The sequence below is a fragment of the Monodon monoceros genome, unplaced genomic scaffold, assembly GCF_005190385.1.
Source record: "Monodon monoceros isolate NGI ecotype Baffin Bay Population unplaced genomic scaffold, NGI_Narwhal_1 Super_Scaffold_12, whole genome shotgun sequence".
NCBI lineage: Eukaryota > Metazoa > Chordata > Mammalia > Artiodactyla > Monodontidae > Monodon > Monodon monoceros.
In genome coordinates, this window is record NW_021703768.1 from 53,565,619 (window position 1) to 53,576,951 (window position 11,333).

The 11,333-nt window shown below is 41.1% G+C and overlaps 1 protein-coding gene across 2 annotated transcripts in view; it reads left to right on the forward strand.

The window, feature by feature from the left end:
* Positions 1–11,333, forward strand: part of MAST4 (microtubule associated serine/threonine kinase family member 4) — a 568,502-nt gene that overhangs the window by 193,019 nt on the left and 364,150 nt on the right. For both annotated transcript variants that reach the window (XM_029218029.1, XM_029218025.1), the window contains exon 3: positions 1,970–2,094. In XM_029218029.1, coding sequence (XP_029073862.1) covers positions 1,970–2,094 — 125 coding nt within the window. The remainder of the gene's footprint in view (positions 1–1,969; positions 2,095–11,333) is intronic.

Genomic DNA, 11,333 nt, shown 5'->3' on the forward strand with positions numbered 1-11,333 from the left:
TCTAGTTTTCTCTAGAGTCTGTGCTTTTACTATATAATAAGAGAGTAAAAGAACAATTTTGGCAAAATAAAATACAAATTTTTGAAAGCACTTAGAGTGTTAGACCTCTTTTTTAAAAAAGAAGTATTTATTTATTTGGTTGTGCCAGGTTTTAGTTGCAGCTTGTGGGCTCCTTAGTTGCGGCACTCAGGCTCCTTAGTTGTGGCATGTGAACTCTTAGTTGCACGTGAGATCTAGTTCCCTGACCAGGGATGGAACCTGGGCCCCCTGCACTGGGAGCATGGAGTCTTAACCACTGTGCCACCAGGGAAGTCCCAGCATTAGACCTCTTAACGTGGACAGTTGATGGGAGCTGACCCTAGCTCCTGTACTGCCAGTTAGCCTGTGGACTAATAGCAAACTACTGTCAATGAAAAAATTAATCAGTTGGTCTAAGAAAGAAATGGAAAACTTTATTCAAGCCAAATTAAGGACTATAACCCAGGAACAGCCTGTCAGAAAGCTCTGAGAACTGTTCTACCCATTAGAGGTCAAAGCACAGTTATGTAGATTTCTGGAGACAGAGGTCTGTACATTAAATGATATAGATAGTTTGCATAATCCAGATCAGCAAGGACAAGGTGAGTAGTGGGTCATGGATCATTGCAGCCCCTTACAAGATTCAGAAGGAATGTTATCTTTTAAGGAGTTGTCTTGTTGGTGCTAGGAGAATGTTGCTGTTTATGGTTGAGCAGGTATTCCTGCTGATGGAGAGGTTTGGTTGATGCCTAATGCAGATATACAGTGCACAGTAGAGGGGGCAGAGGAGGCCAAAGGGCAGAGAAAATTTTTTATGTTTATGTTTTTCTTGTCTTGCCATAAAATATGAATTTTCACACTAGTTAATGTATTTCAGCAGTTATTAACCAGTGGGTGCTTGTTAAGTGCATGCCTGAGGAAAGAGAGGGGGGTTCTTTTACAAGAAACAGATCTGCTGGGGAGAATCCAGGGCACGAATGTTACTTCTGCTGCAGGGCCACCAGCCACACGTGCTGCAGTCCCTCACGATTCTGGGAGGTACAAAGCCGGAGTCCCCACACGTGCAGCCCGTAGATGAGATTCTACGGGTGGCCTGCCGTCTTTTCATTGTCTTCACGTGTTTTGGGGGAGAGACGTACCCATTTGTTCTTTCATCATTCAACAAATATTTAATGAGCACCTACTATGACCAGTCACTGTGCTACAGATAAAAATCAAACATGGTCTCTGCTTTTACTGAGCTTCATTACTATGTGAATATTCATGTCCCTCCTAACTTAAAGGCTTATGTGTGCATAACTAGTCTAATCCATGTACTAAAGAAGTAATACAGTGTGAGTTGGTTCAGCTGTTTGACTTTTAAAGATATACACATATATATGAGAGTTCAAGGTTGATGGAAATTGCTCAGTGAACCTACACTAACATTAATGTCCTGATTTATGCAAATGGGTACCATCACATGTCCTGTGGACATGGTTGGATATACACCAGTTCTTCAGAGAGAGAAGCTGGGAGAAAGGGGCACCAGCCCCATTTCAACTTGAAAGACTTACAGCTCTTCCTTTTGTTGGTCATGATCTTTGTAGACACTTTTCTAGTTGATTGCTAGATCACTTTCCGTATTAAATATTTTAAAAGTACATTTGTAAATGCACATGTTTATATCTACGATGGTAAGAATGCTTTGTATACTTATATATATCCTCAGCACAGTAACAAGAAGCTACAGATGCTGGAGGTGAAGAGGTTTACCTGGGTTTATGTGGAAAATAGGGGTCAGAACTTGCAACTAGATCTCCCAACTTAATTAAAACAATTTGCTTCCGGTTGCTATATATCAGTGTAATTGCAACGTATGGCAGAAGTGGTATAGAAGAAGGATGCCGTTTCTAGGGAAGCACTGCCATTCTGCCTGCTACTCATACTGTCTTCTCTTTGACTCCAACAGGGAGGTACCTCCTTCCAAACCCGGTGGCGGGGCAGGCCTGGGCAACCTCTGCAGAGACGTCCAACCTCCTGCGCATGCGCAGCCAGGTCCTGGGCCAGTCGGCGCCCTTGCTCACGGCCAGCCTGGTGAGTGTCCTCGGACTCTGTCTGCGGTGGGTTGGGTTTGCTCCATCTCACCACCAACGTAGGGACTGTTCTGAGTTTATTGTTCTAGATAGGAAGTTAAAGCTACCATTAACGTTAAGCACAGATTTGGCAACGTGAAATTCCTTGCTTTCAGCTTGGTAATTTTTTCCACGTCCCCCCAACCTAAGTTGGAATATTTCTGTAAACTTAATGCTGTCTCAACTTTTCCCTCAAAAGAAATGAAAATGTTTCTAAGCTTTTTTTTTTAACTTCTTATTTCAAAATAATTTCAAACTTATAGGAATTTGCAAGAATAAGACAAATACATACAACTCCAGTTGATCCTTTGCCTGGGTTCAAGTATTAACCTCCTGCCCTATTTGCTGTACTATTTGCTTTCTCTGTGTGTGTGTGTGTGTGTGTGTGTGTGTGTGTGTGTGTGTATATATGTATATGTATACACACACACGTATACACACATGTAATTTTTTTGAACTCTTTGAGAGTAGGTTATCTATATCATGGCCTTTTGCTATCACAGTTATCAACTTCATTAAATTTATGCATGAAAGAAGTCTTTTATCTACTCTGCCATCTGTATTTTATTTTTATCATTTGGCCCAAAAATGTCCTTTATAGTATTTTTCCTCCTCCAGTAGAGGATCCAGTCTAGGGTCATGGATGCCATTTAATTATCCTCTACTCTGGAACCACTCCACAGCGTTTCTTTGCCTTTTATGACATCGTCATTTTTGAAGACTATGCAACACTGCCACCTCATTTTTTAATGGAATATTTCTCATATTACAGTGTCTGGTATGTCTAATGTTTTCTCCTGGTGGGCTGCGGGTTTTGCATTCCAGGCCAGAATGTGACATTGGTGATGTCGTGTCCCTTCAGGCCATGCCATGGGCAGGTGCATGATGTATGTCCATCTGCCCCTCATTATGATGCGAATTTTTTTCACCCAGTCAAGGGGTTGGCCGGTTTCTCCGCTGTAGTTAGAACTTTTCTCTTAAATCGATAAGCCTTTGGGGGTGGGGGAGATACTTTGAGGCCATGCAAACATGTTTCTCCTCATCAAAAATCTCCTTTAGATTTCATATTCATTGGTAATTATTGCCTGGGTCCTTCTTTTCTAGAATCATTGAAAATGGTCATTATTCCATCTCTAGCACTCTCTCCACATCTACAGGTTGGCACATGGCATAAATATTTGTGTATTTATTAGCAGCATGGACTCCTACATTCCTTTTTTTAAAAGAAGTAACGTAGACTTTTATTTTTAACCATGATGCTTACTAGAATTTTGTTTTCCAGTGGGCCCATTACTTTTCAGCTTTAACCTTTGGCAGAGCCTAGAAGTCTATACAGGTTACTTTTTTGTTTTTTTTAAATAAATTTATTTATTTAATTTATTTTTGGCGCGTTGGGTCTTCGTTGCTGCATGCAGACTTTCTCTAGTTGCGGCGAGCCGGGGCTACTCTTTGTTGCAGTGCGCGGGCTTCTCATTGCAGTGGCTTCTCTCATTGCAGAGCACAGGCTCTAGGCATGCAGCCTTCAGTAGTTGTGGAACGCGGGCTCAGTAGTTGTGGCTCACGGGCTCTAGAGTGCGGGCTCAGTAGTGGTGGTGCACGGGCTTAGTTGCTCTGCAGCACGTGGGATCTTCCCAGACCAGGGATCAAACCTGTGTCCCTTGCATTGGCAGGCGGATTCTTAACCACTGCGCCACCAGGGAAGCCCCTATAGAGGTTACTTTTGCATCGGTGGTAGGGTTGTATGGTAATGGAATAGATTTTTAAATGTCTTTTACTGGTGATGATACAAATAATATATGTCAGTGCATTATGGTGCCTTATAATTTTATGCATTGGTAGTAAATTATGTGGGATATTTGGGAATCATTCAATAATATAGAGAGATTTGATTTAGGTCGAACCTCTAATCCTGCTTTTTTCATTAAGTAGCTGTATAAACTTGAGCAGTTGCTTAGTTTCTCAGATTTTATCAGCTCATCTGCAAACTGCAAGATGAAAAGACCTATTCCAGTCTCTGGAATTCAACCTTGGAATTCCCTGTTTCTAGTTTCAGAATTATAAAGATTCTGATACTGAGTAATTATCCCTAAAAAAGTTTCTTTGAGGATATTTTATGCCTTCAAAATTGACTGATCTTTAAACTAAAATTTATCTTTTCCTTCCCATGAAAATTTTGGGACTTATTTTTAAAGGTACAGTTAAAGAGATGCATTTTAGCATTTTCCTCCATCCCATCCTCAAGTTCAAAGTTACTTTTTCTTCCTGGGAAATTTTATTAAAAGCTTATTTTACTGTAAGCATCTACTTTTTAAGGAAAGAGGAAAATTCCTCACAATCAGTGATTTTTTTTTTTTTTAAACAGAAGTGCTTTGGGGGCCACTGCAATGTTATTCTTAACACGTAAATAGTAATCCTGTATGTTTATTGCCAGGAAAATCATTCTAATTAAAACAACATTGTTACAAAGTAATGTACCTAATACTGGTAGTTATGTGCTCAGATGTAGAAACTGATTGATTCATTGATAAAACACATGTCAGGTGACCTAAGGTATTTGGGAATGTGATACAAAAATAAGGAGAACTACTGATAGAAAACATGAGAGTACCCCCTAAAATCGGTCCAGTGACATCGAAGAGTCACTTAACTTACCACCTTATTTGCCGTGTGAGTTTTTATAGTGTTTAGGAGAAAAACTAGAGAAAATGCTAAAATACCGTAGAGAGCAAACTTAAAATAGTACCTGGCACCTAACCAGTCTCAAATGTTAGCAATATTAGTACTTCTGTTATTAACATGTTATGGGTAAGCTTGGGCACAGAAACCAGACTGTGACTAACCGTTTACTACTAGACAGTGAAGGTTTAAAGTGTAACCCTCATCATATCTTTTCTTCAGAGGTTTCCTTACTTCCTAATTGCAGTCTAAAGAAAACTTATTTGCGGGCTGTCTGACCATGTCTTCTGTCCCCAACCTTCTGTCGTAATATGCGCAGCAGAAGCCGTAGGAGAGCTGCCAGACAGAGCACAGTCTTCATTTCCTCATTGTTCGGCAGCAATCTGCTCAGGTTTCTCTGCCATATCACTTATTTCAATATGTCACTCAGTACACTTTCATGACTTTCCCTGCTTTGGGTATCCTTTGCAGAACCATTCAAGTTAATCTATGTTTCTTGGATTGGATTACATCTAAATTATCCCTGCCGATTACAACTAACAGATTTGACGGAGAATGGTGCTGAAGGGGTGTTAATGTACATCTAGTAGAACTTTTTTTTTTTCTCCCCCCCCCCCCCCGCCTTTTTCTTGTCTTCTGAATAAGTGTGATGTTTCTGCAGGTGCATTGTATGGTAGAACAGGCTTCACTCTAATCTTCTCTCCTGGCCACTATCCTCATCCTTGTTGCCCCCATCTTAGAGCTGTAAGTTGACCTTCCTCCTGACTCTTCTTAGCATTTATCAAAGGTCCGCCTTTGTTTTAGTTCTTTGTGTTTATGCCTAATATCCCCCTGCTAGACTGCAAGCTCCTTGAGGGCAGAATTCCTGTCTGATCTGACTTTCTACTCCTCGCTGTTCCTAACACCACACCTTATATGTAGGAGGCATTCAGTAAATAATGTTGACGGAATGGATAATCATTAGTGAAAAGTGACAGATTGCTTTACTTGCAAGGCGAGAGTGATGATGTGATTCTGTATGCTGTAGTGGACCATCTAATAAGACCATCCATCTAAAGCCTTTTTGGTTTTGCTCTCCAGTGTGCATCTTACAATCGTGATTAGCCTCAAAGTCCATGTAGTCGGCCGAATCCCGTTTAGTTCCATATCAGCTGCTCAAAAAATACAGTGACAAAATTCTGAAGAAATTATCAGTGTCGGGCTTCCCTGGTGGCGCAGTGGTTGAGAGTCCGCCTGCCGGTGCAGGGGACACGGGTTCGTGCCCCGGTCCAGGAAGATCCCACATGCCACGGAGCTGCTAGGCCCGTGAGCCATGGCCGCTGAGCCTGCGCGTCCGGATCCTGTGCTCCGCCACGGGAGAGGCCACAACAGTGAGAGGCCCGCGTACCGCAAAAAAAAAAAAAAGAGATTATCAGTGTCCACCTTCAAGGAAATTTCCTTAACCTGCTTGTAAGCAGTCATGCAGCCACACTGGTTTAAGTATTTTGTTGATTATTTGAAGAGGGAAGTATGTGTTCAAGTGTGGAAAAATTGGTAAAATCAGAATCAAGGTGGTTTATGTCCAAAGGACAAGATTACACTTCATAGCACAGTTTTACATTCAGCACAGCAACAGAACATGTCAGAAAAGTATAGACCGTCCACCTGAGTGGTAGTCATGTGTTAGGAAGATATAAATGAAGGCCTGTGGTTGGGGAGGTATGAATTTCAGTAAATGCATGACCTATTGTGATTTGAATGCCATAGGCAAGCTTCAAAGTAATGCTAACTACCTTCTCAAGGAGGAGATTAATTCCTAGGAGGAAGTATCTTGTTTTCCTTGGCAATGGCAAATGTAGTTGTATTCTGTCTCCCAGACACACTGGGCATTTCCGATAAATGGCACATTGCCAATTCATCCTGAGTAGCCTGGTAGCTGGCAGAATACATGCTCAGCCAGTGTCCGCCTGCTGGGACACCAGCGGGGGGTGCTGATGAAGTGTCAGATGTATACTGTGTATACATTAATCTGAAGAGGGGAAAACTCATTTCCCCATTTGCTTCCTCCATCTTTCTGTCCCTCCCCGCACACATGGGTAGTTTATCAAAGAAGTCATAGTCGTCAAAAGCAGGGGATTTGTATAGATGCTGCTTTCTGGCAAGAAAGATGGAAATTTCAGGAGGCAAAACAGGACCAGGGGTAACTTATTTTTCCATAGGAAAATAAGGTTGTAAGCCTTGATGATTAAAGTTTAGAAATGGTATATGTGGCCATTATAAGAAATATTCACTTCTTTTGTACTTTGGAGTAATAGATGGATGGCAGAAGCACAGTGAAAATTTGTTTCCAGTATTTTTCTCCAGTTTTCTGTTTGATTTGAATCATGAGCCTCATTTGTTTTGATTTTTGTCAGCATCCCTGCCACATTCTTTCTTATTGAGGGCTTCCTTGACCATCCTGTTTGAAAGTCTTTCCCGCACTGCATGCCACACACCCCATTTCACCCACTTTTCTCAATGACTTTGTCTCCTTCCAATACACCGCATAATTTGCTTGTTATATATCTCCTATTATTCTGATGAAAAATTCTTGAGAGCAGAGATATTTTTTTCTGTTTTTCCAGCTATTTCCCTGGGAGCTAGAACAGTGCTTGGCAGATAGTAGGTGCTCAGTAAAGGCTTGTTGAATGTGTAATGAATATATTTCCTTTCCGTACCTTTTAAGTGCCCTAGAACAGACTCTTGTTTATCTTTTTGTTTTTAATCTGTATTTCACCTTTTAGGTTTTTATTATCTAGCCTAATCAAGAAGATGTTTTTCAAGCCAAAGAGTAGTTAACTTTGGAAACTGTGTTCAGGAGTTAAACTGTAATTATTCAGTTGGACAATGAGAATGAGGGGGGAAAAGCAGAGTGTTTAAAAGATTACCTCCAGTTTCTACCACTTATTAGCTGTGTGAGCCTCAGTTTGTTCATCTGTGAAGTGGAGCTAATGGTTGTAGCCACCTCATAAGTTTATTGTGAGGAATAAATGAGCAAACTCTTGTGCACTACTTTGCACAGTGCCTGTGACTCAAGAAGTGCTGACATCGGTGTTCCTGGGGTCGGTAGAAAAATTGTTTCTTGGGGGTTATCAGCTAGGCTTAGCTGGAGTGGTATTCTCAGAAGGGAGGAAATTAGATCTTTGATTTGAGTAGAAGTTTAACCTTTCTGTCCTTAGTTTTTTGCATGATGGTGGACCACCTTGTAGTTTCTTTCTCACTTTCACTTTAAATTCACCAACCCAACGAACTGAAAGTTATTTTTCTAGAGCAGTTAACTATTTTGAAGGGAGGAAGTGCTTTCAGATACTGTTTTTCAATTTTTAATATTAAGTTAAGTGGTATAATTTTATGTTTCGTCAGTGGCCCTTTTTTGACATTGTATCCATTTCTTGTAATGGAAAAATTATGTTTCATGATGTACTATAAATATTAAAACCAAACTATTTAAACTAATATATTCAGAGAGCCTTGATGAATATTCATCTTTTCTATTTGCAAAAGTGCATGATGAAGAGTAAGGGAAAATTCACTAAATGTATGCAAAAGTGCATTTTCCCTTTTTAATTCATGCAGAATGTACCGACATAATGTCAGCATTTATTTAGGGTGCAGACTTTATTTGCAGTCATTTAATATTATATCAATACTTCATTAGCCTTATAGCTCAAAAACAAAAACCTGTGCCGAAGTCCAATTAGTTAACTCTGAGTGAGTGAGTGTTAAATATTGATGTAGGAACAATTTGAATGTCCTTGGATAAATTGCATAACAAAAGTTGTAGGATACAACTGTGAATTAGCTTTTTTCCTTAGCCATCATAGCTCAATTTAAAGGCTGCATAATACTCCAATGTATGGATTTCTCACAATTTATTACACTATTTCCCCTTCTAGGTTATTTCCAAGGTTTTCCTATTGAAAATAATGGTAATGAGCAGGCTTTTAATAAGTCTGTGTTCACCTCTGACTGGTTTTTGGCGGTAGATTCTCAGAGGGGATTACTGTGACAAAGGATATGAGCATTATATAGGTTTTCCATACTCTTGCTGAATTGTTTCTAGGAATACTGTACAAATTTGTGCTTCCATATACTGAGAAGTCACATCTCACTACACTCTGGCCAGCAGTCAGTATTCCAAACCGCCGCCCCTCCCCCGACCCAAAAACCAAGTTTGCTGGTTTGTCAGGTGAAAAATAATTACTCTTTTTAAATGTAGTTTTTATTTTTAGTGAAGTTGATATGGCTTTTAGACATGTCAAACTCTTACAGCAAAGCCCCCAGATAAAGCAAATACGAAATTAGGGTTATCTGTGCTTTCTCCTATAACTTCTTGCTTCCATTCCCTAGCTCAGCTTACCATACCAACTGTTGGTAACCTGTATTGCTCTTGGGATGCGAGAACTGCTGAGTGATTACAGTGTATGTAGCTGAAGGCGTTATTCCACAGATCAGGACTTTTTTCATCTGGGAAGTAGTAATCTCAATAGTGAAATAGTGCCTTCAGCTGTGGACATTATAATCAAAGTCTCAGGAGTGCTTGTATTCCAGGAATAATACTGTCTAGTTATTATCCTCTGAGCTAGGTTCTACTGATAGTAAAGGGATGACTTTTCATAACTCAGGGCTGAAATAGCAGTAGGGACCCCTGAGCAGATTATTATAGGTCAGGCCTAATCCATGAAGATAAATCTCATTATAGGCTCACCTGGGCTCATCCACAGGGTAGCTGGTTTAGTGGGAGTCTGTTAATCAAAACTCAGCTTAAAAATGTTCTGTAGGGCTTCCCTGGTGGCGCAGTGGTTGAGAGTCCGCCTGCCAATGCAGGGGACACGGCTTCGTGCCCTGGTCCGGGAAGATCCCACATGCCGCGGAGCGGCTGGGCCTGTGAGCCATGGCTACTGAGCCTGCACGTCCAGAGCCTGTGCTCCACAACGGGAGAGGCCACAACAGTGAGAGGCCCACGTACAGCAAAAAAAAAAAAAAAAAAAAATGTTCTGTAAAATCTTTGCTATAATCCAGCCACTGCTTCTGTGAAAAGGAACTCTAAATGTGCATCCTTACTAAACACATGCCTGGGTGCCATGAGAATAGTTAGCAGAAAACAGGTGATTGTGATTCCGACTATGAATGAATGGAGAATTACTACTTATTTGGGGAGTGGGGGAGAGTTTTTTTCTAAGATGGAATTCCACCCAGAAGTAGTTGCTTAAAACTTTCAGTCCCAGTTTGCTCTTCTTTACATTTTGCAGAGGTTAAAAAAAAATTCATTACCATATGTACGTGTTGTCCTTCCTGGGAAGGACGGGGTGCCTGCGGCTGTCTGTGTGGGTGTGCCTGGACAGACTGGTCAAGTGTGGACTTCTTGTTACCAAAGGCATTTGAGAGTCAGTGAGATGAATGGCATCCATAAATATCCTATGGATTTACAGAGAGGAAATGCAGGCTCACTTTTAATTGCTTACCATCATAGAGGGGAGCAAAACAGATTTATAATAGCAGTACTGTGTGTGTGTGTGTGTGTGTGTGTGTGTGTGTGTGTGTGTGTGTGTGAGAAAGAAGGAGAGAGAGAGAAATTAGGTTTCACTTACTACCCACTTACCCAACTGGTATACCTATTAATATTTCGGACCTGGCCAACCTGTTTACCAAGCGTTATGAAATGATCCAGAGAGTGGAGAGTGCTGGCACTTCAGCTGTCTTATCCTCCCTGTATCTTTAGCACCAAGGGCAGTGCCTGGTATGTACTGTTTTGTACTTAGGTAACGGTGGTTTATTAAGAAATGTTGTGGAGGTCTTTTTTTTTGGCCACACTGAGCGGCTTGCAGGATCTCAGTTCCCCGACCAGGGATTGAACTTGGGCCACGGCAGTGAAAGCCCGGAATCCTAGGCACTAGGCCATGAGGGAACTCTCTCGAGGCGGTCTTAATTCCAACTTTTGCTAGTTTCTGAAGCTTCTGTTCTGCTTCCTGGAGCCCAGCCTAGTTGAACTATTGGGCTGTCAAGGATTTGATCGGGTTGTGTGTCTGGGGACATGGTGGAGATAAAGGTGGTGAAGCAGTCACAGCTGTCATCATGGAATTGTCCCTTGGTGTGCCGCTCTGGTGGACTTCTGGTGTGACACAGCTTGTCCTTTCTGGTGTCCTTTTGCCCCCGTGGTAAAATTACAGCACTTGCCTATTTGGTATCTTAATGTGTCAAAAGAATTCTGCAGTTCCGAAACCAAGAAACCCGTAGTAAGACAGTGGTTTGTGGGAGGGAAGGTATTGGGATGTAACATTTCCTTTCTTGGGAGAAACGAAAAATTATTATTTAACCACCAATTATTATTTAACCAGGAAATTCCTGGTTATTGTGGCTCTGGGAAAGCTAACATACTTCAGTGTCTTTCTTACCGTATTTTTCTAGAATACCTGGGTGTTTAGTTAAGAATGAGCAGTATTGGTAATTATATTTATTTCTTGTTCATTGGTACCCACAGTATCAATGAGCAGTATTGGTAATTAT